A 24,832-nucleotide genomic window follows, 5' to 3' on the forward strand; every position below is an offset into this window, starting at 1 on the left:
GCTGTGCAAAAACGGTGAGTAAAGAAGAATCCGGCTGACAAAGAAACACGAACACGGTGTGTTCTAATATCAAAATAGAGTGATTTATTTGAGACATCGAATGTGACTTCATTTTCATCTTGGAAACAGATGCCCTCGCCCTAGACTGGGGTGAGGTGTAGCCATCACAGCACTTGCTTAGCTCCAGGTCTCTCAGCATGCCCAGTTGGCAACCAACCGCAATTCCATTCTCAGTCTGACACAGACAATAACAGCTCTTGGCAAGGAATGAAATCAGAAAAACAGTGAACCATCAACCAATGTCGGTATGTTGTGTATATAAAAAAAAATGCCATAAACAATGGTCTTCCTCTTTTAGCAGAAAAATGAAAACAAAGGCTGACCCTTCTGTCTGAAAAAGTGCACTTCACATTTCTTCTGAATAAACTTAAACTTGCTGCACTGAACCAAAAGAGGGCTAAAAAATACAGTATGTGAAAAATGTGGTTTCTTAGTCAAGACACAGAATCCTGTGTTATAAAATCCAAAAAATCTGAATCAAATGTACAGTACAAAAAAATTAAAGCTAGACTCATTGCATGCATTTCAGCAAGGTCAATTCTGGTTACAGCTGGTGTTCTTCTACCATCCTTTTTTTCTCTCATATCTGTGTTTCGGGGGAGGATAAATCCACCATAGCGCTCTCAGCAAACCGTGGTCAAATTACCAAGACTAACCCATCATGGCTACAGCAGGACTTTTGCTTGACTGGTCAGAGGCTGTTTATCGCCCAGTCCAGAATGTTCCACCTGGTGTGTGGGGAGAGGACGAGAGCCGGGGACAGATGGAGAGGCTCAGAGCGCAGACCTCAGCAGCGTGACGAGTCTCCCACCAGGCTGTTGCTCTTGCACCTCGCTGACTAGGCAGCACCAGGACCATGGGGCCCCTTTAAAAAAACAAAACAAAAAAAAACAACAACAAACAAACAAAAACACTCTCCTAGCGCCCTTATCGCCTTTAAAAAGATGCCCGAAAGCTCTGTGGAGGGAATCAGCCACTGTCTCACGAACGCGTGACCCATCCCAGGTGGGCCACATGTGCTGCTCACACACCCCTCCCTCCCATCGTAGACAGTGCAGGGGGATGTGGTCATAGGAGAACACGCGTCTAGAATGGAACTGAAAGGAATGGCATGTTTAACATGCTTCAGATGAAAACGAGCAAAGCAAGAATCCGAGAAACGTAAACAAGCAATGAGCTTCTGGAGCATTACGGTACATTTGAGTGGACTGTACATAAGCATATATACACAGTATATAAATCTGTGTACTTACCCTATTTTACATATGTTTACATTCGTTACATTTACATCCAGTGGGGACAACGTATATAATATGAACCCCTCAACTAGCTGTCCACAGACGCCCATGGAGGTCTTACTCAACCAAGGGAATAAAATGTATTGATAAAACCTTTCGCCTCAGCAGATTAAATTCTTCAAAAGATACGGGCAAGACTGGATACAGCACATTCTTATCATCAAAATATATTTTCCTGACCTCCAGAGCTCATCTCTTAGTAAATTCACTGAGTAGCTTTTAGTCATGTCCACCCCCTCCACTCCACAAAAGGAGAGCGCTTCTTAACAAGAGAAAAGAGAACACATGAACATAGCGTGAGCGGGGCCAGTGCTGACACTGAGCCCTCCGCTATTTAACACGCACAATAGCGCAACGCTGGAACAGACGCTGGCCACGGGGCTCCGAATCTGGCCCGTCTCTCGGCCTCCCCAGCACATAAAAGCGCTGGCCAGCCCCAACTCATCTGTGTCTTAACGCTAATCCCCTTGATGATCGTTCTGACCGCGGTCCCAGTTTTCCTCGTCCAGAGCTGTGTCGTTGCTCTTGAAGCTTTTTTTTCCCCTTGGATATACAGCCAGCCGGTGGATGATCTCCAGCCCAGTGGCAGGGTCTCTGCGGGCAGCTCTTCCACACCCCTCCCCCCCCTTCCCATCTGAGGCAGCCGTGCTGACCGTGAGACTCTGGAGATGGAGCCACTGGCCATCACATATAGTCAGGGGCAGTCCGGTCTTTTCTTCTGGTTTTAAGTCCGAGACAGGCATTCGTTTCTCTCATATTTTTTAAAATGTTCTGTCCTCGTTCGGCACAGCCCCCTTAGTCTGCGTGTTGTTCCTGCCTCTGTCCAATCAGACCCTCCAAGTCAGCCACTCAAATGCAGGAGAGCATGGCTGCCGATGCCCCAATTATCCTCAACTCACAAAGGCATAGAGCCACAGATGTTCAGTGTCCATCTCGTCGACGCGTGCGACTACTTTCGAAGATCAAGAACACACACCTGTACAAAGACAAGAACAGCAACTCATTTCACAGGGCCTCACAAAGGAGTTCAGAAGAAGATACACATCAGATCATTGTCATAGTTATTGTTGTCAATAAAAACCGAACCAGACTGTAACTTACGGAGCCGTCTGAAGCACTCGCTCCGACTTTGTCTCCTGTGCTGTTCCAGCAAACCTCAAAGATGCCTCCCGTTCCCCTGTAGCTGTGAACCAGCGCTCCGCTCTGGGAAGACAAAAAAGCAGTCAGGGGTCAGGGGTCAACAACGTGACGCAGCTAGCAGTGGCCTGCAGCGGCTACGCAGCATTCGGGTCACAACAAGGCTTCGTGTCTCAGGGCCTGACCGCTCACCATGGTGTTCCAAATATGGACGCATTTGTCGAAGGAGCCGCTGGCCAGGTACTTCCCGTCCGGGCTGAAGGCCACGCTGTAGACGGGCTCCTGGTGTTTGGTCAGCGTGTGGATGCAGTTGCCCCTCTCCACGTCCCACAGGCGCACGGTCGAGTCAAACGACGCGCTGCAAAGAGAGAAAAGACGAGGATGAGTGTGAAGCCGCCTCCGGTATGATAAAGTAGATATTTTTGGGCTTTTTGACTTTATTCGTATAGGACAGCAGAGAGAGACAGGAAGCAAGTGGGAGAGAGAGATAGGGTGGGATTGGGTAATGACCGCAGGTCGCGCTCGAACCTGGGTCCCCGTGGGCACTCGGACCCGTAATTGGCACGAGCACTGTAGCCTATGCTAGGGTAGTGTATGATAGGGACATTAGATTTTGTACAGTACATCAGATGCTCAACATAATTACACATAACCCATACATGCACTCATTTAAGTAGCTGAGTTAAGTTTGAAGATTAAAAAAGGCGTTAGAGCATGATACACTTGTGACGGAATGATAACGGCATTTATAGCACGGGTGTTAATTGGAACACTGGTGTTAATCATATGAGAATTCAGACAGCTTTTTTTTTTCTCCGTCAAACTGCTAACATGAGGTGAGCCAAATGTATTCTGGGCTCCTTTTACTCAGGAGGACGTTGAGAAGGAGCGGGCTGGAATTATGTTCAAGGGGGATATTGAATAGATAATAGCCGGCGAGCTTTTCAAGGGCCAGCGGGAGGCTGGGCATGGAGGAGGAGTAATTATTCTTGTGGCTAGAGGAGAACCCTCGAGAGATCAGTGGTCACAGCGTCTACCGGGAGAGAGTATTGAGCCTTGCCTGGGGCGCCTTATTTATCTGACGATTCAGTTACGCGGATATATAGGGAGTGATCACTTCAGCATCGGCGTGTTGGATGCCATGCTCCTCCTCAGCGTATCAAAGTAAGAAATGATGTACTCTAGCAAGTCATCCCCTCTATTCCTAAGCAAGCGTGTTGGATACCATGCTCCTCAGCGTATCAAAGTAAGAAATGATGTACTCTAGCAAGTCATCCCCTCTATTCCTAAGCAAGGCTAAGCCTTTCATGTCCTGCAGCCTCTACTGTGCACTGTGTCCAGATATGAACATCGCAGTTTGTGTTGTTTCCAACACATTGCTTGAGTTATTTGTTACACACTATGTGTTGAAAATAACACAGCGTGTGTTTTTTTTTTTTTTTTTTTTAAACACATCTCTGTGTCCAGATAGGGACAACACAGTTTGTGTTGTTTCCAACACATTGGTTTTAAGAGTGTGTACATGTGATGCTGCATCACCTGGCCAGCATGATGTTGGAGTTGGGGTTATTGGTGCCGGGCCCCGTGGGGCTCCACTTGATGGTGTAGATCTCCTTGCTGTGCGCTTGGAGGTCGTGAACGCAGGAGTCCTGCTTCATACTCCAGATCTGAAAGAGGAAGATATTGATATTTAGGTCAGAAGAAGGGACGGTCAGACTTGTCTTCCTCACAATTTCATTTCAGTTTTGGCTCTCAGGGCTGCGTTTGACACAGTTACAGCTGGACAGGTTGGGGGGGGGGGGGGGGGGGGGGGGTTTGAGAAGGACTTTCTGGTGCTTATTGGAAGTTCAGGTGTTTAGTTATCGAGGTGGCCAGAGTTAGCGTGTCATCACTAGCAGCTGTGAATGGGACAGAGTGGCCATGACGTGCAGAACTCTCCAGGCCCTCTTATGCTCAATCTGTATGCTGCTTTTGGGCCAGACACTACACCTCATTCATCACCACAGATGCACTGCCTTGCACTATATTTACATTCCATCTTAAAACCTCTACGTCTCAGTTAAACGTCTATACTGATATTGTACTATTCCCACCCTCTTTTCAATTGTATATGGCATCTTGCTTGTGCCTGTTGAGGTGCATATTCCGGAGTCAAATTCCTGTTTGTTTACGCGAACCTGGCCAATAAAGCCGATTCGGATTCTGGTTATGCAGATGATACATAGATATACAGTATCTGTCTCACTCACCAGATGGCACCAGCCATGTTTAGATAATGTAACTGAGCCTAATCTTTAATTAGATATTTAACATTTGCAAGTGTACATGTTTTCAATTATTCCATGTTCTTAAAGATATTTGATTCACTGGCTGCATCTTACCTTCAAAGTCATGTCATCAGAGCAGGAGGCCAGTAACATCCCTGATGGGTCCCATTTAATGGCGTTGACTTCATTCTGAAACACAGACCAGACATCTTTATAGAAACTACAGAGATGTTTCCCCTTCACTGGACTACAGTGCAATAGAAATGATGACTGAATCAGAATAAATAGGGGAGCAACAATGGCGGTCTGCTTACCGTGTGTCCCTGGAAGGTCTTCAGTGGTCGATCGCTACCCAGTCGGCATACATGGATGCACATGTCTGTGCTGCACGATGCAAACGTCGTGTTATTCTGCCAGTCCACATCCAGCGCTGGTGCTAGAGGATGGAAGTATTAAGGCTCGTTAAATAAGTGCCAATAACGTAAATTAAAAAAAGGGTTAATTTCCATTTCTGCTGTTCTAACGGCTGTATGACACACACAGAGGGGGCTGGAAACAGCTGTGGTGTCTAGTCGATAGATAGATAGATCCTTGATTGATCCCCAAGGGGAAATGCAAGAGAGCAGATGCTGCAGGTGAGGCTGTAGCACTGACCTGAGTGGAAAGGGAACTGCTGCTTAGCTTCACCCGTGTGCGCGTCCCAGATGATTGTCGTCTGTGGGGAAATGCAGACACATCATTATCTGCTTTGCTGCTCGAGAGGTTACAGTAGGACACCAAAAACTGAAGTGCTGGCATTTGGACGGTCTACAAAATCCCCGCAAACATTTTGATTTGACTTTCAAGACGCTGGAATTCATCCCAGACAAGATTTTTGTACCTTATCAACTCCAGCACTGAGGATGCAGTTCCCCTTCTTGTTCCATTTCAGTGCAAATATAGGCCCTTTATGCTGCCCCAAGGTGCTTGCTAGGTTTCCTGTGGAGAATGTTCAATTTATTTAAACATCTGGCATTTACACATATATTCGAATATATTAAAGTGCTTTGTGGTCCCTGATTTTCAACATACCATCTTTTCTCCATATTCTTGCAAAGCCGTCATAGGATCCAGTTGCCAGCAGAGTTCCATCGCTCTGTGTACAAGATATATTGTGTCTAAAATTACCTGGCTGTTCTGTGTATGTTTACAGTGAAAACATGTCATTATGGCCTCAAAAGACTAATGATGTGGTACAGGCTGTGTCAGACTTAAATTAAAAAGAAGTGTCGTGGCACACTCGGAACTTCAATATGCATTTTTGATGAGGCTGGCAGCCTGTGTCAGATCAAAGATAAATCCCATAGCAGCCCCCACGTCCCACTGTAGCCGTCCCACTCATAGATATATATTGGGTTCTATGTATGGTCCCACTCATAGATATATATTGGGTTCTATGTATGGTCCCACTCACGTTCCAGTCCAGAGAGGTGACGTCTTTATTGCTGGGGACGTCCTGGCCTCCCTCCCGGATGCAGTGCCTGAGTACCAGCTGCGTGGAGGAGCTGTTGTTGTTCTCGTTCAGGTTCCAGATCCTGGCCGTGGAGTCTCCCGACCTACAGCAACCACAACAAGCCCAAGTCAAGAACAGTGACGGTCAGAGCAAAATGTGCTGAAACACAAGTGTGTGTGTGTGTGTGTGAGTGTTTGTGTGTGTTTCTGTTTGTTTGAGTGTTCGGTTTGAGTGTGTGTTTGTGTATTTGAGTGTGTGTTTGTTTGTGTGTGTGTTTGTTTGAGTGTTTGTTGGTTTGAGTGTTGGTTTTGAGTGTTGGTTTGTGTCTTTGTTTGTGTGTTTGTCTGAGTGTTTGTTGGTTTGTGTGTTTTTGTTTGAGTGTTTGTTTTGAGTGTGTGTGTGTGGCCAGGGAGGTGGAGAAGTGAGCAGCCACGTCTCCAACTCCCAAACGTTGGCCGCGCCGCCGCCGCCGCCGCCGCCGCCACCCGGCCGTGACCCCCAAGACATGTGACTCACCCGGAGGCCAGCAGGTCGCTGACGGGGTTCCAGGCGCAGATGAACACCTCGGACTCGTGGCCCCTCAGCACCGTGGCCTTGCTGGCAGGGATCTCCACCTCCCCGTCGATCTCCATGGCCTCCGCGTGGTTATCTGCCAACACACAGCCAGAACCCTCGCTTACAAAAAAGGGCTCGATTGGGGCCGTCTCACACACACACACCAGCCCTGCCGGCTGGAGGGCCAAAACAAACTCAAAACTCCCTCAAACATGCAATCGGAGACCTAACTGCAACAACACGGAGAAGGGGGTGGAAACAGCCTTCACGATGGGCTACAACTGATGTTTCTGCTCTTGGGATGTTACTGTATTGATACGAAGCAGATTTGAAGACATTAATTTGGAGTGTTTCGCAGCTGGCAACGGCAACTTCCCATTCTTTTCAACACCTTCATCAGGTTTCTTCTCAAAAGTCTGACCAATCATACAAAAATGATCTGCCCATGCTGACATCCACTGCCTGTCCAAGCTCTGAGAAATCCCATCACTATGGTCTGTTCAAATTGCGCTGATTCTAGGCGGCTGCCCAACTGCTCTCCCAGGCAAGGCCATCAAGGTGAACGAAACAAAAGACATCTCACATTCCCGCCACCCAGACTCCACAGAAACCACAAGCCTTTTAAAGGACGTTGTGCGCGTACTGATACCGAAAGCCCACAGCGCCTTTCAGTCGCCCAGCGGCACGGGGGTGGCAGATGTCCTTACTCAAGTTGTGGGTGCCGTTCTCCCCGTCCCCGTTGACCACTTCTCCGTTCTCCGGCGGTTTCTGCTGGACGCTGCCGCTGGTGGCTGCTGCCGCCGCGGGCCCGGTCACCTGCTGCTGCTGGCCCGACAGCTTCTCCCTGAAGGCCTGCTGCCGCGTCTGCACCGCGTCCGGCATCACTGCGTCGATGAGGGACAGCGACTCGATAGGCCGCCCGTCAAAGACCGTACCGTCCTGCACAGACACAATCCGAATGTGTTCAAAACAGCAAAAAACAACAAACTACTACACAACCCATTCAAAAAGATGATTTCATTTGATAATTTGTTCATCACTAGTATCCCTGTGTTCAAATTAAAAACATAAGAACTGTCTAATTTGATTTTTATGCTTTTATTATTCCAGTTATTTATATATACACAGATATCCTTAATTAGCACAGAAATACCCATTGCAATCGTTAACACTTTCTTCCTTACAGAACAATAATGTAACTGAAGCATTGAGTTCGCGACACGTATGCTGCAGCAGTTAATAATCACTAATCACTACAATAAATGGAAGTAGCTACACCAGACACGACAGTAGCGCGTACATTCTCAAAAACAATAGACCAGTCTTCTACAATGGATTGTATGTGTCGCGAACAGAACGCTTCAGTTACGCGCCAGGTGGAGCTTCCTTGTCAGACTCAGAAGCATGGCTGCAGTCCTCACCTCGTTGATGCTGATCTCGGCCTCCACATACTGGAGGCCCTTCTGCAGGACAGAGATGAGGGCAGCAGGGGGCACTAGTGTTCCATTGATGTTGGACTGGCTGATGTGGCTCTCGATGCCAAAGGTGAACGCTGAGTGGGAGAAACCTGGGACCAAGCCACAACAAGATCATATATACAGGCCCATGTACATTAGCACACAGGGAGTGGTACGCTACTACAGTGTGTGTGTGGGGGGGGGGGGACACGCGAATAGTGTTACAAGCCTGCGCTAACTGGGAACATGAATAGTATCATGCTGCGCTCATTCGTCTGCAACAGCAGCTCACAGTGTAAACAAACACACGGCATATTCAAGACCATAACCACATCGCTATTTCTGTTTGGCGCGGTGAGAGTAGTCTCGCTACTAAAGAAATACTCTAAAGGCTATTTCTGCAACCCATAACCGTGGCAGAAGGGGTGGCAGCATGCTGAAATGCTGAGCAAGCACTCCTCTCTCTCTCTCCCCCTCTCTCTCTCTCTCTTTTTCTCGCTCACCCTCTCTATCGCTCTCTCTCAGGTGGCTGATCTCAAAGAGAGTCCTTAACAATGGAGCGATAAAAGCCAGGCAGCACAGCCTAAATAATTCATGTGCTCATCTCACTGAAAAATGGGTTAACATGAATGGCAGGCTGACGCATGTTCATATCAGGAAATGTGATATGCAGACACCGCAGTGACTGATACGCGGACAGGGTTGAGCAAGGGGCCCAGTGTTCAGTGGACAGTTGCCTTAGGTTTCCGCTTATCAATGAAATCCAATGCGCATAAGCGGGTAAACATTAACAAAGCACAGCAAATTAATAGGCAGTACTTTCCTATGAGCTTTTACTCCGACTTTGTTGGAGTGGCACTTCTCCTAAGAGTTATGTGCAGCGAGTTGATGATAAATAAATATTATGGACCTAGACTTGAAACATTTGTTTATACATTGAGCGGTGCAAGAGATAGCACGAGTGAGTGACTAACCCCACAAAGCAGTCACTGTAATATTGCATTCAAGAAGATAACTATACAACAGTGCAACATGCAGTGGTCAGAACACATGCCCTGGACACAATAAAACACATGGCGGAGACAGACGTCACTCTCAATGGATCTTTACATTTGGAGCAACTGTAATGGAAGTGACTATGCACCAGCTAAAGGCCTGTACTCAAACAACTAATATCAAAGTCTCTAAACATCATGTCCGCATAAATGCATACCCTCAATTTCCCAACTATTAGCCGCAGCTTGCAAAATTTCTTCAGCTAAGAGGTTAATACAAGGGTGCAGTTAATATGGTATTAATATGGTTCTGTTTCTTTTAACTGGCATACAACACAGCCCTGCGGCTTATACACAATGTGGCTAATACACAGGAGATTGCCGTAGACAACTTGTCATGACTTTCAGTTGGATTACAAATACGGTACAAATGTACTATCAGTGGCCACTGACTAAGTGAAGATCAGTGGCCATTCATTACTAATGTGTGAGGCAGCTACTGTACTGAGTCCTTTGAGAAAGCAACAGAACAGTAATGTCATCTTAAAGGCAAATACTCAAAGTAAATGTTAAATGCTGATGTTGAACACTGCTTACCGGATTCCTGTAAATATCTGTAGACCAAAAAGTTGACTTCATCACTTGTTATACTCATCTTAAGCAACCTCAAGGACAGGCCCACTCTGGAAAAAAAGACAAGAGGAGGATTCATTAAAAAACACGACGATCACCAGCACATTAATGATTTACATCATAAACATTAACACATCCACAAGCACACTCTGTATGAGTAGGGCAATAGGTGGACCATTCAATCTACAGTAGTCACAAAAATTAAAACCCTGTCCCTTACACCCCCACCATTACTGGAACCAGCACCAATCCAACCCCAAAGTCCACTTGACTGCACGGCTGGCACTGTGGTTTCCCATTATGGCACTAATGACCACTGTGGCAACTAAGGCACGCCTACCAAAACTGCTCTACATTCACGTCAATGTTAATTGAAAGGCCAGTGGGACACCTCGTCCGCATCTTACTCTCACTAGCACAGACACGAACAAGACACTGAGACAGTGGTTCTCAACTGCTCTAGCTTTGGGACCCACAATTTCCTATGTTCATTAAGTCATGACCTATATCTTTTCTAACGGATACAGTGAGCTACACACATAGCAAGACACAAAGAGCCTGTAGGCCTACTTGTTTAGAACACGCTGATTTTTGCCATGACATTTGTGAAGTCTTCCAACTCCTGCGGGCATCTTTCAAAGTATTCGTCCGCTTTGTCTTTGACAGGGGTGCTTTGTTAAATAGGTGATTGTGGTTTAAGAAAAAAGAAAAAAAAACAGGTTCTGTGACCGACAAAAAAGCACTAAGACACTTAGAGAAAATAACCAAATATCTACAACCGAATACTACAACATCCTGGATTCATTAATAGTTCAGCTCCATATAAGGAATGGCCTACTACAAAATGTACATCTAGGTCAGATACCCGTGTATAATTTTGGTGGTTTCTGGACTAGTGATCTCTCAAAACATGAACAACTCCTAGTTAATCATCTGGTCAAAACAGAATGTCAGAGTCTTATAAAGCAAACACCATATCTCTACTCTATCACAATCTATTCTTTAAAAAGATAGACATTCTTGATATTTTTTACATACAAACCATACAGCTGTAACTTTATATAGCCCACTGTACACAGTGTGAATTATATAGACTGTATGCACACATCACACAGTTGGTACATTGACTGAAAGGGAGTATGCAGAAAATGTGTGTTATTTAATTGAATTATTGATGACTAATTTGGTCTAAGTCTCTGTCTTGTAAAGACAACTCATTGTACTTGAGTAAACAGACTACAAAACAGGATTTCCATGAGCAGTGCCACTGCTGTAGTTAGCCTGAGCCAGAACTAGCCTACGTCACATCTCCACACTGACTGCACTAACCTAATTTCTGAATAATTAATTTCTTTCAACTCCTCCGAAAAAATGCTATTTTAAGACTCCAAGGCTTTCTGTTCAACTGACTGAAGCTTTCAATCCAGGACACACTAGTCACCTCAGCACTTCCTGAAACTCCCAACAGCCTGGCCCAGTGCAGCAGCAACAGCAACAGCAGCAGCAGCGGCGGGTACACCTCAAGTTTCATACCACATACTTTCATAAGTCACACCAGAGTTCCCATGCAGTAGCGTAGCAACGAGGAAAACCCACAAAACAGACAAGAAGCCTTTGCTGCCCCAATTACCACTGGGCAGTCTGCCAGCAGGCTTCAACATGCCCCTTCCATATGAATAATTCACCCTAAAGCTTGGGATATTCTTTCAGACGGACTTACACTTTATTGCAGAATGCCAGACATTCTCCAGAGCTTAAGAACAGCCCCCACACAGCCATTACGTTTCTGTTTAAAAAAAATGACTTCTGGGACAAAAACGCCACTGACGGACGAATCATCATAGCCTACCATGCAGTTTCACTTTCAGGTTTTGATGACAGGAACTGGATGAAGAATTTGCTTCACATCTCAATCATCAAATATTAGCATAGATGCCAGACCAACAAACACAACACAAGATAAATGTGCAGCTCCACATAAAATATGTAATACTCATGTACGTGCTCTTCTGGTTATGAAGGAAATTATGCAACATTTTGCTATGGTCAGTATAATACTTTCATTTGTATGTATTGTGACAACTGTGAAGATTGAAGAAACTATTGTGCAATGGGTCTTCCTCCACATCTTTGTTTTAACCCAGCAAGGCCTCCTCTTTGTTACCCATTTTCGACAGTTTGAGGCTTTGAGCATATCTAATTCACAGGATACTGTAGGCCTACGTCCTAACAAACTGGTTGTGTTCACATTACCTGGATGGCCTCTAGGGGGCCCTCTCTCATTCTGCCACCTCTGTTGCAGCTGCCTTTGCTTAATTTCGATACAAGGGAGGCCTGGGAGGGAAGCTATCTGCCCAAAACCTGACGGCTGCTGTCATGATGTCTGCCACCACCAGTGCAAACCGCACAAAACAACTGCTAACATAATTAGCCGTCGGCCTGGAGGGAAGTGCGTCCCAATGGAAGCGACTACCCGGCTAATCCATGTATCAGATGGGCTCCTGACTGCAACATCAATTACTCGAATCCCACAGCATTTAGGTTGCCTTCAACAAAACACTGCCTCTTGTTTGGGGAAATCAACACACGCATCATCAGAGGCATGTGCAAAAGGATTTACTGAATTAGGAATACAAATCAGGACTGTTCCTCTTGATTTCATGATGATCCTTTGGGGTTGGCTTCATATTAAATAGACTAGCAGTTCCCATTAGCAGTAGGCCTAACCATTGATCAGCACGAGCTACAGCTGAAAGATCTGACCAATCACCACAGAGACAGCTATATAGCTGTGATAAGTATATGTAATGTGAGTAGTTAGTATCACATTGACAGAGAGACATTGATGTGAATCTTCAAAAAAAAAAAAACATCAGACAAATGCCAAAAAAATCCCAGTGCGATAACGGGGGTGCATGCCCGCTGGTGCATGTGCAGTACAGTATAAGCAGCAAGATGTGATCCACATCACCAAGTGGGCAGAGCCAGGTTGAAGTTAATTTGTGAAAATTGAAATGCTAATATCCCTGTGGGCCTAATCGGTTTTACAAGGAATAAAACATAGCATTTTTCTTCTACTGTTCCAAATCATTAAAATTCATCAAAACATGATTTTAGCTTGTCAAACCTGTTTAAATGCCACATCGCATCCCTTCAACCTGCATACATGTACCCCATACTCCAAACATGTGCTCCATTTAAAGCCCTACGCTTCAAACTTGCTTAATTTTGCTGCAGTGAGGCCTCCAGCCAATTGGACCTTTGATAAGGTATAGAAGATAGGATATCCTACACATAGGGGACACCGGACCAGCAGGAGCCACAGCAAGTAGTGGGTCTACAGAATAATGCTACATACTGTAAATGCACAATAACGCCACACTATTCCATTTTCGTTTGAATCCGAAATCATTTGAAACATTTCCCTTCTCATCTACACTCTACTCCAGCACTTTTGAGCTCACGAGTGCAATGTTGGCCCCGCCGTATTTATTTGAAACTCTGGCTTCGTGCTTTAATGTGGACACAGCAAAACCACAGACATCTGAAAACCACAACGTAGACCATGGACATGGTCAGTCTGACGTTTCTTGACTCTCCATAACTCACTTCTCACACGACTCACAAAATGCAAGCTTTACTAGCCTTGCTTGTCTTTAGCATCTGTAATACAGTTGAATTCTGCATTTCACAATGCTGATAGTTGCGCAAATGGTCATATGTGTGAATGGTAGAGGTGTAACTGTACACAAAAAATCATGCTTCGCTACAAAGGCTATCTCTGTATTGAAGCTATGGTTCCAGTACAGTAAGCCCCTAAGTACTGCTAGCCATTCACTGGCAATATTGCTGATACTCAACACATTTCAATAGGAATAGTATGATGAAAGTCAAATGTATTATTTGCCTTTAATGAACTAAATGGACAATTGGTCTGCCACTTGATATGTTATGTATACACAAAAAAACGTTCTGTTTTACAGTAGTGTGAGTACATTCAGCATAGATTTGTATTGAACCGAACATCTTGTACATGAATATGTCTACCTTTACACCAAAGATTCTAGAGTGGAGCCTGTGATCTAAAATCTTTGCTTTACACCACTAATGAATGGTCAGGTGATCCACACTTCAGGTGTCCCCACTACTGTCTAGGTGTCCCATGTGGACAACTTTTGGAAACAGTGTGTACCGGTACACGGACAACAAATTGAAAACTAAATGCAGTCATGAAATGAAAATGACGATTAGATATAACCAAAAAATTGGTCTATGGAAGGAAGGCTGTGAATGAAATTGGACCTCTCTTTCTTTATTTCTATAAGTGAAGAAAACTCAACTTTGGAGAATGTATTAATGCATGGTTTCATTATATGCTTTATTCTCTTTAAACTACAATAGATGATTGCTTCTGGAGCATGTCATTTAAAAGGACAAAGTACACTAACCTCCCTCTTAGCAAACCTGTGAATCTTTTCAATGGATTTAATCTTCTAAAACAAACCTCTTTTTCTTTCAATGGATCCAATCTGTTAAAATTAACAACTTGTTTTTTCTAAACCCTGCCAAGATATACAGTATATAAGGAATTTATGAGATTATGTGTGCGTAAAAAGTGCCACTCCTCAGATAAACTCAAAGTGACATTTTGTTGGCAGATGAATGAATCAGTCTTGGATCGTGGTACTTTGCAATAGGTGCATTCAAATGCTCCCTGTCAAAGATGACTACACCCGTTGCCGTGCCCATATCCAAAATCCACGCCTTGGCAGAATATTTCATTTAATGCTCAGGCAGAAAAGTTGGTTTCTGCAGGGATTTGTTGCTCTCAAACTCAGGTCCATAAAGTCTTTGCTTGTTAAAAAGAAAATTCAAGTTAGTTAACTAGTGCTCCTACATTTGGCTCACAAATGTAAGCTATGTAGTGCTTCTGGTGTACTGACTCCAGGTTGTAAATGTCCATTACCATTGGCCTGTCACCTGCCCCCACGGTTATCTCCTTCACTAAACAAATTGAGCCGTCATTAAGAACAATGGGTCTGGCGCAACTGCTTTAAATGACTAATCAAAACACAACGTAAAAGTGCACACTTCACTTCACAACCCCCATTGACAAACGCCTTACAATAACACTCACGGTGGCTTGGGTTGGCCTGATGTTTTTGAGTGGCTTTTTCTACCCGCTAGCTATTTTACAATCTCATAATCGGACCATTTTCAGGACAATTAAGAGTAGTGGTGGAGTAAGAGTACTCAGATTTTATTCTACCCTCATCCCCTGACCTGCCGAGCACACCACACCCAGTTTTAGACACTTGTGGCAACATGCTTTTTGAAATCCTTCTCAGACCTGCAGCTGGGGTCCCATGTTGGTTCTTTTGTTTCTCTTCTCTTCTCTTGGATAATATGACGTTTTTCAGGAGCTGACACATTAACACAGTCTATATAGGAACGTGAATCTGAAGAAGCAAAACTCCAAAGCGCGTTGCTCACGCAAATAAAATGAAGCTTATACAAAAAGTTAAAGCTTATTCTCCAGTGTGCCATCACTCAACCTATTTGTCCGATGGTCTTCATACTTACTTAGCAGGTGTTTTGCTAAAGACATACTGTAAAGAGAGACGTACTGTTTTGATTTTGTCATTGTTCGGATGAGAAGTGCAAGAGATAGTCAAAAACATCATATGAACTAAAAAAAAAAAATAGGACAGTCGCCTCTGGATGTGGAAAACAGCTGTGGCAGGAGAACATTAGTGTATCTTGACCTCTACAATATGCTACGACCCATGACTCTTTGCTTTTGTGAAATGGCCTCTAGGTTAGTGTGTCCTCATCAGATCCACTGTCAATTCAAATAAGTCTTTTTAACCTGAGTTAATATCCCCTTCAACCATACCTTGTTGCAGGGCAAAATGAAAAATTGACGTGTGAATGATGGTAAATGATGGAAAAAGGTCACTCGTTTCCTTGATCACATACCCCAATACACTCCATTTCAACAATGCAGAGGCAATGTGTTAATCACAAAAGGTGGCATTTTCTTAACACTCTCCAGTTGCACCAATGTTAATCATCTCTATAGTGTTAAGATCGAGTGTAACATAGGCTATACATCATCTCAAGTACTAGCGCAATTCACAACATTAAAAAATTACGTCGATAACTCCCAGAGCAGCCACTTCAAAAGGGGGCATTAGCAATGCAGAGCTCAGAATCAGATATTAATATCACTGTACACCCTGAGGACAGAGAAGCCCGCACCGCATACAGGAGCAGCAGCTGCACCGATAAGGTCATGGAAGTCTGTGAAAAAGAGAGGAAATCTCACACTCTGAGGCTCAATTCTGCTGGCTAATCTGCTCTAAAAATAGACCCAGATGGTTTGTAAGCGTGGAACTCAAGGACAAGCCAGCATTTGCTTTTTACCCAAAATCTATTTTAACAGCAGCATGATTTAAAACAACAGAATAATAAGAGCTTAACATGGGCTACAATGATCAACCAGATAGATTTACAATTCGCCAAAGAATCTATATAAATATTGTATGCGTTCCTACATTCATATTCATTGAGAATGTACAAAGGCACACAGCATCATTATGGTAATTGCAGTGATATGGGGGATAAAGGAAGAGGAAACTCAATAATATGCAAATGCTCTAAAGCTGTGCGCCCAAATCAGAGAACAGCATCAGAGGAAAGGAGCCCATAGAAGCTGTGAGGTTTCTAATGTGACGAATGGAGGAAAGCAGGACACCACAAAAAGACATAAAAATAGAGACAGGAGGAGAAATCAGTTAGGCTGTGTAGCCGGGTGTGTGTGTGTGTGTGTGTGCGTGTGTGTGTGTGTGTCAGAGAGAGAGAGAGACAGACAGACAGAGAGAGGGGGAGGGCACGCTGCCTCGACACGCTAAAAACCCAATTTTTTTCATGAGCAGTAACCTCCTGATAGAAGTGCAAACAAGACCTGGAAACAGCAGCCATTTTCTCTTGAACTGCTCTGCCGACTAAAACCCGCTTTGAAGCCTCTGGATGGACTGCAGTCTACACAGCTGGGGGAGGGGAGAGGGAAAGCCGGATAAATAATGGGCCTTCTAACAGGTCGCCACGATGGCCATTGCTGGCAGTCTTTGCCCTGTTGCTCGATGACTGATTTGGCCCCCACAATCACACAGCCAGACAGCCACAGGGAACAGGGAGATATGAGGGAGGGGCCGGGGGTGTGGGGGAGGGTTAGTAGTGGATGTGGGGGAGGGGCCGGGGAAATGGGGGATTCCCAGTGTCTTGGGGAAGCACGTATTTTTCTACAGATGAGGGGGAGGGGGGGGGGGGGGTTACCCATGTTAGAACAAATCACATCTTGTAACATAGAAGTCGTGGTCGCCCATTTGCCTTCATCATACTTAAGCAGCTAAATGGTACACAAGAGTTGAGACACCATGCTCACAGTGTGAGATAAATCCAACACACACACACACACACACACACACACACACACACACCGTCCAGCGCACACACACACAGGACATTTTTAAAGCAAACCTTTCAGAAATCAAATCCAAAGATGGAACATAAACAACAACAACACATTTACCACAAAAGGACATGGAGGATAAGGATATCAAAATAATCCACGGGCACACTCGAGAGCCAAAAGGCTGCATTAAGAAATTAGTTCATTACCACTGTGAAAGTAAAACGGGAGGAAGTTGGCAGTAGGATACTGAACGCTCTGTCCAAATCCAACTAAGAGGATGAGAGGGGCCTCCACTCTGAAGTCAAAGAGCCTGTTGCTAAGGTGTGTAAAGGAAGGAGGCCATTTGGCAGTCTTGGGTAGTCTTGGGACCGCTCTGCCCTGCTCTACTCCAACTGATTGCTCAACTGACCTTTCCAGCTTTATTCAGGCCGTTTTGATTACGTCTCCCTCAGAAACCCAATCCCTCTGCCACTGCATCACAGGTGTGAATTGATTCAATGGGCATTTGTGAAAAGCCTGTTAACGCTGGCTGGTGTCAACCTTTCTCAATTTACTTGCTGCGCATTTCGTAACTCCAGTTGTGCATCACTACAGATATTTGGCTCCAAGTCGCATCCTACAAAGATGTTGTGAGCAGTAAAAATGCTACACCATCATGCTTTGAAAGGAAAGACAACGGGTTTATGTTTTATGAATGAAGTCAGTAGTAATGCTTTTTTTATCGTCTAATGTGATATCCATGCTAGGACAATTTGATCATTACAGTTGACAGAGCATGTTACTGGGCTATTTTTACAGATATGCAGTTGTATACTGAAGATAATGGACACTGCCAAATGACCATAGTGTGCCATCTGTAAAAGACCACTTAATAGGTTTTATAAACAACTTGTCATAAAATATGATAGCTGAATTATATTTCAATCACTCAATGGCACGTGACTCTCAATGCCGGCACAAGATCTGAATTATCTGAATACATTACAGCTATGAAAGGGTCTGCCACTTAAGCATACAGCCTGAACCAGTGGTGCTTGTATTTAAGCTTAAGGAGGAGAGGAGAAATATTGCTGATATGAATATTAAGGTTTGTAAAAACGGAAGCATATCATTTCACAGTGTTTTTTTTTTTTATTTAATCAAGCTAAACTGAAATAAATAAACGGATTTACACCACTAATACTGAAATAACATGCTTCCATTTTTATAGACCTTAATATATCTGGCAGGGGGAAATGTTTTTCAAAGGCTACTGCTATCCACTATAAGGTTCTTCACTCTTAAGGCCCACCCAAAATAATCCGATTTTTATCTTGCTAACCACATACTATACTTAACTGATGACCAACATTAACCTCATTCAAAACAGAAGTAGGTTTTCATTTCAAATGAAATGACTGAGATTTCCCTCCTTTTCAGAGGCCATAAGCAGTTGCCATAGTGATTTGCAACACTGTGCAATGTGCATCTCTTGTCAACAGCTGTGAGTGTCACACAGAAGCACCTCCCCATCCACTCTATTCACAGACACCGCCTGCCGCCCCCCTCCCCGCGCTCCACCTGACATGAAGGTCAGGCAGGGGGAGAGATGGCAAGAGGCGATTGAAATGTTCATCAGCATTCTCAGTCCTTCTAGGCTGAGCAGCCAGGCAGGCATCACATGTTTGAAAGGCACAGTAGGCTACACAACAACAGAGACTGTTAGCTGTGCACAACCATAGGTAAGCCTGCCTATCAGTCTAATATAGCCTATATAAAGCTTTATTGCAGACACACACATACCATACACATACATAATAAATAGTATGAAAGGGGATACAAAATACATAAGAAATCACATGTTAGTCTATAGGACTTGACTAATAGTAGCCTACACAACCACATTTGGAAGGCTGCAATTAATGGAGCTAAAACTGAGCTTCACACAAAACAATTCACACTAGTACAAGCTGGATTCAAGCTCATGTACTGTACCTAGTGGTCATATATCCCACAGGCTACTGCAACAGAAAGAACTCCTTTTCAAAGCATATCAGCATACAGTGTGGATACGGTTATACAATGTACTGGGTGCACATTGTATGGGAGCAACCCAAACCCCTTTAACTGCAAGAGTAGGCCAACATTCTGACATTTCACCAGCTATTCTCAAAGCTCTGTCAAACCCTATTGTTCCACAGCCGATTTCCTCTCATTACGTACATACGTCATGTAGGCCTTACTTTGCATTGCACACGTTATGTAGGCCCGGGAGTTTTATCAGTGTTTAAATCCAAATCAGATGATGATGATGAATGAAGGCCTATGTGAAGGATGTGAACACTGAAGTTACACCGTTTATAGTCCTTGTTCACAGTACAACACAATTCGTATGAAAGAGAAACCTTCACTAGTCTATTAATAGTTAAGTTAAGTACTCAGGGGCATTAAACATCAAGCTGTGTTATTCCAGCAAGACACAGCAGTTTTTTTTTGTTGCAAGAACAGTTGCAAAAGGATGGGGCGCAGTTTTGATGGGGACAGGCTTGTAATCTCATATCTCCACACCCTATCTTTCACTTAAATGCTCATTCTGGTTAGGTCATCTATAAGTGCCCAGACACTTAACATCTTTTTGTAGAGGAAATACCTTCAGCTGTCAAGTCGAAAGCGTAGCTTTATTTTGGCATTTTGGAGAAGAACTAGCAAAGAATGGAATGGTGATGCTTGTATGGGACAGCACTAATACAAATCAGGCCGCTGTACTATTGCATCAGCAGCACCTCTGTGGGGGCAGGGGGTACGATTAGGCCCACCCCCCGCAAGAGACCTCTTCCTATGGCGCCTGAAACTGCTGGCTCATTCTTGCAGCCATGTTTGATGCTTAATGGTTTAACACACATGATGATGGCATACACCAACGACACCATTTTTTCCCCCTTACAGAGTGAATCTCACTTCACATTCCACAACTCGAGTCTTTGGTTAGCTGTACAGTTCACTCAACTTGCAGTCTTGTGATTTGGAGTCTCAACATCCTTGTGTGTTCAATCATACTACACAATTAGCAACTGGGGGAGTCACACACACACACACACACACACACACACACACACACACACACACACACACACACACACACACACACACACACACACACACACACACACACACACACACACACACACACACACACACACACACACACACACACACACACACACACACACACAGGTGAAAACCCTGACTAGTTTGTCTGGTCTACAAAAAAAAAACATGCAAGAAGTGACAGAGGGAAAGACATCCAAAGCATTGTGACAGGAGGAATACTATCTAGGCAAAACAAAGAGAAATCTGTCTAGTATTGAGGTAGAAACGTAACCACAAAAGTGGTTGCTACTGCAAAGCGCCTAGGCCTACATTGTAATCCTTTAGGGCAGTCATGCATATCACAGTACCACTTCCACCAGGCTCAAAGTTATTAGTATTTGTTATTAGTAGTGTCTGACAGCATAGTAAATGATCCCTACACAATCCGTAGTACAGATAGACCGGCCTGTTTATCTAAAGAACAATCAAAATGTGTTGCTTTGCCACTGGTCTTGATTTGGTGCCATCTTATGTAGGCCTACTGTAGCTTGACTCCTCGAGATGTGTTGAAGAACCTCTCAGATCTAGTATTTGAGAAGTTCACGCATAAGTGATAGTGACAGATAGAATGGCAATTTCACCTGCGATATGTCTTTTATTTGTGACTCTATACAATACTCTTTTAAAGTGACTTTAAATATCAGGCTTCAAATCATGAAGTGTGAACTAGCATTTAGCTTGTTGAGGATACACAAGTGAACATATAAATGACTATAACACCTGCACTATATGGGGTATGGATTTAATTGAGTGCTATAGAAAAACTCAACTCAACCAGGTAATCCTAATGTTGTCAATCCGGCTTCATGGTCTAATGTTGCTGAATCTGGCATTAGTCATAGCATTACTATATCAAACTAATGCTAATGAAATACAATCAAAGAGCAAATAAACACGCTGTGCTACTTGTAGGTTCTTACAAAACCAAAAGGCTGAATGAAACAAACTGATAAGGTCTATTCTCCACCACCTAGGAAGTGGCCCAAGTTCCTGCCGTGGAAAAGCGCCTAGTCTTACACAACACTGGTGTTTTAACAAAAGGCACACAGTTGAAGCAGCCAAATATGGATAAGCCAACACCCTAAGACATGAGACATCAGAGAGTGAAACACTACTTATTAGTAGGTCACTACCTGGCTGTCTGGGCTTGTCTATGACTTGTATATTTGAACGTCATCACACAGGGTTTTCCTGCAGTCAGACCTCCTTGCTGTAATGGTTAACCACCATTGCAATACCGATTGGTAATATATTGGAATGTCTGACACAGATAGGGATACTACTCATAAGGTTTTTTTGTATCCATTATTCTCAGACCAGTGCTTTTCAGAGAAGGATTGCTTTTAAGTTGGCAGACAGAAGACTCCTTGACCATATCTGCTGCTTTCTCACTACAATTGGTCTATCACTGCTGCTCTAAAGCCAGATCTAACCTGCCACTACTGACTCATAAAATGCTTGGTTCATAGTCAAATCTGTGTCATTTCTGTAGGCTGCCCGTTGGCTGGTGGCCCATGTGAACTGTTTGAGAATAACTCGTAGACTAGACAAATATTGTTTAGTTACCTTGGATTCTGAAAGCTGCGAGAACTTGAGTGCATGAGAATGAAAGAATGAAAGAGCCCTAACGCCAAAAAAACACCCAAACCTGGGACAAAAACTGTTGCTGTGCCTGAGCCTCAGGTTATTGGCGTGAAACGAAGAGCAGATCATGCGTTCGTTAATGCACAATATAAACTAAAAATGGTTATTCATTCTCAAGGAAAAGAGTAAAGTAGAACGGTTTGCGCAACACAAAACTGTATGAGCACTGAACCCAGTAACCATCCATAACATATAATGCTTGTGTCTAAGATATGCTCAAGTAACCACAGTTTGGTTTCGGTGGCACAGAGGAGCTTCCATAAGAGTACTGTAAACTATATCCAACAAAACTGACCTCAGCTGGGCAGTATATTTAAACAATCTCAGGGGCCAAGTGGGGAAAGAGTATATTACCTCAACCAGAACTCGCAAATGAAAAGACATAACTGTATGGTCCCATACAAGGCTAGTCATTTGGTGCAGGGGGTGGGGAAGACAACCACCAACCCAAGCACACTTTAAATAGTACCTAAAACATTTCTAATATGAAATCAAATAAGATACTTGCCACTATGAGCTTGATCAACAGGTGATGAGTGACTGTACAGGCTTATATGGACCATGTGCTCAACTCTAACCTCTGTAGGCCTCATGAGCTTAGACTGGAAATGCATGGGTGCACTCTGAGGAAACACAAACTCTATACACTTCACTGCTTGCTATCTTCTACACTGCTGCATACCTTACATCTGTGTCGTATTGTATATGAAGCAGGGTAGGGTTAAGTAGGCTAACAAAGGAGTTTCTCACACTTCTGCTAGCAGAGCGCACACATGATGATTACTTGATAAGAACATTCCAAGAAATAAAATATACAATGAATGGAAGCTATAAGGGTGATCTGTTGGCTTAGACAGATTTTTGATCCATTTACTCCGCTGAGGGGTAAAATGTAGGCCATCAATGCAGTGTCAAGGAAGCCAGCTACTAGAAGAAACAGTATCTGCTGTATTTCAATGTTGCGAACCTTCCCCTCCCCCACTCAAGCGCGTCCGAAGTCTATTCATTGATCTTTTGCTTATTAACAAGTCGTTTAATATTATTTCGTTACATATCCATGCAGTTCACAAACAAATCTCTCCATGCCGATAATTATGTGGATACACCATATCCGAGGAACAATACACAGACTGCCAATAGTAACCAAAGTAACCAAACGATGGTGCAGCGGGAACACATGCTTTACATGCTTTCTTTTTTATTGTTCGACGTCCGAATAACCGGCCCATACATTTGGGTTACAATTAAAAGTGTGGAGAATATTAGAAAACGTGCACGCAACCCGTATGTCACAACAATAAAGTATAAGCTACTCACTTCAAAGCTCCACGGAGAATTCAAAATAATGTACCGGCCGGTTATACACCAAACACTTTGGTCAAACGTCTACGACTGAAAACTTCTCAAAACATCAAAAAAGGAAGAGAGAGAGAGAAAGCTTCTTACCTATCAAAGAGCGAGTGAGCTCGTGGTACTCACGCCACCTCTTTCACTTCCACAAGGAAAGACCTTCTAACTTCAGTGCGCAAACCGCGACTTTCCACCCATTTTCGTCTTATTATTCAAACTCTGGCAACCGGGTTTCTCCCGAGCTGCTCTCCGTTGCCAGGAGAAGAGATAAATAATCGACAATTGCGAAGTACCGGTAAGGTAGGATATTAAACCAGTAACGTGTGCCTGGATCGGAAAATGAATTGAGTGGAGTTTTCGATGTTTCTGAGAATGGGGCTGCAAGACAGCGCCTTACACTCTGAGAGTGAGCGGGAGAGGGGGCGGGTGGGGGGTGGGGGGCGTCAGTGACCTACAATGGAAAAATCAGCACCTGACCTTAAACCAGCTTATTTACTATTTCTAGGTCTACATATTTTGTTTGTTTTTTTTTGTTAAATATTTACATACTAGTAGTAGTGTCTAGTACGTCAGACAAATGAAGCAAATTATGCAAGCTTCCTTTGATCTGAGTAGATTCTTTGTTCTTATGGGGCATTGTCTCTGCAGTTCACAGATTGTGATAGGCTATCTGATAGCCTACTGTAGACAGGGACAGTAGCCTAAGGCGCACAAACAAACAAACACCTGCAGATTACATTTCATTAGGCCTACATTATATAACATTACCTATACATTACAGGTATTTGTAAACTGTAGCCTACTGACTGATGCTGCAGACAGTTTAAAAATGGGATTGCATTAGGCAAGGATGCATAATGACAGGCCTACATTGGTGATAAGACTAAATGAATCCCCAAATTTCCCTCGGGATGAACAAAGTAGGCCTCTCTATCAATCAATCCATCTATCTATCTAAATTATTAACACTTCTGTTCTCAAAGTGTATTGTACATAGGCTATCACACAGGCCTACCTGTAATGGGCCAACAGCCTTCCATTCCCTGGACTTTCACTTTATTAATTTAGTCATCCAAGGATAAAACCATATAAAATCAGTGTCTGCATGTTTAATGAAGGTTTAATATTGGCAAAGGCTATTATGTTCATTCATTAGAAAAAGGAAATTGTACTGTAGCGTCCCGCGGCGTGATGCAACATTTCTGTCTTGTTCTATCTAGCCTATGAGTAGATTCCCCTCCCCCATGTCTTCTCTTTTCCGCCTGCCGAGTCACATAGTGGTTGATTAATTCTCCTTTCGCCTTGCTCCGTCATTCAGATTCGGAAAGTAAATAACAA

At 43.8% G+C, this 24,832-nt stretch overlaps 1 protein-coding gene across 2 annotated transcripts; it reads right to left on the minus strand.

The window, feature by feature from the left end:
- Positions 1-61: 61 nt before the first annotated feature.
- On the minus strand, positions 62-23,883 carry tbl1x (transducin beta like 1 X-linked). 2 transcript variants are annotated; one of them, XM_062534624.1, is made up of 15 exons: positions 23,591-23,883; positions 9,859-9,944; positions 8,231-8,376; positions 7,517-7,748; positions 6,771-6,903; positions 6,216-6,357; positions 5,834-5,897; positions 5,643-5,740; positions 5,417-5,477; positions 5,077-5,198; positions 4,877-4,951; positions 4,035-4,162; positions 2,688-2,853; positions 2,460-2,561; positions 62-2,334 (listed from the first exon to the last, which is right to left on the minus strand). In XM_062534624.1, exons 2-15 carry the CDS (start codon positions 9,914-9,916, stop codon positions 2,308-2,310), a joined length of 1,554 nt encoding a protein of 517 aa, XP_062390608.1. In that variant the 5' UTR covers positions 9,917-9,944; positions 23,591-23,883; the 3' UTR covers positions 62-2,307. The 2 variants fall into 2 exon arrangements, with proteins under 2 accessions (XP_062390608.1, XP_062390609.1); XM_062534625.1 differs by lacking the exon at positions 23,591-23,883 and adding an exon at positions 23,462-23,527.
- Between the last annotated feature and the right edge of the window lie 949 nt (positions 23,884-24,832).

This window comes from Sardina pilchardus, chromosome 4 (assembly GCF_963854185.1).
Source record: "Sardina pilchardus chromosome 4, fSarPil1.1, whole genome shotgun sequence".
Lineage (NCBI taxonomy): Eukaryota > Metazoa > Chordata > Actinopteri > Clupeiformes > Clupeidae > Sardina > Sardina pilchardus.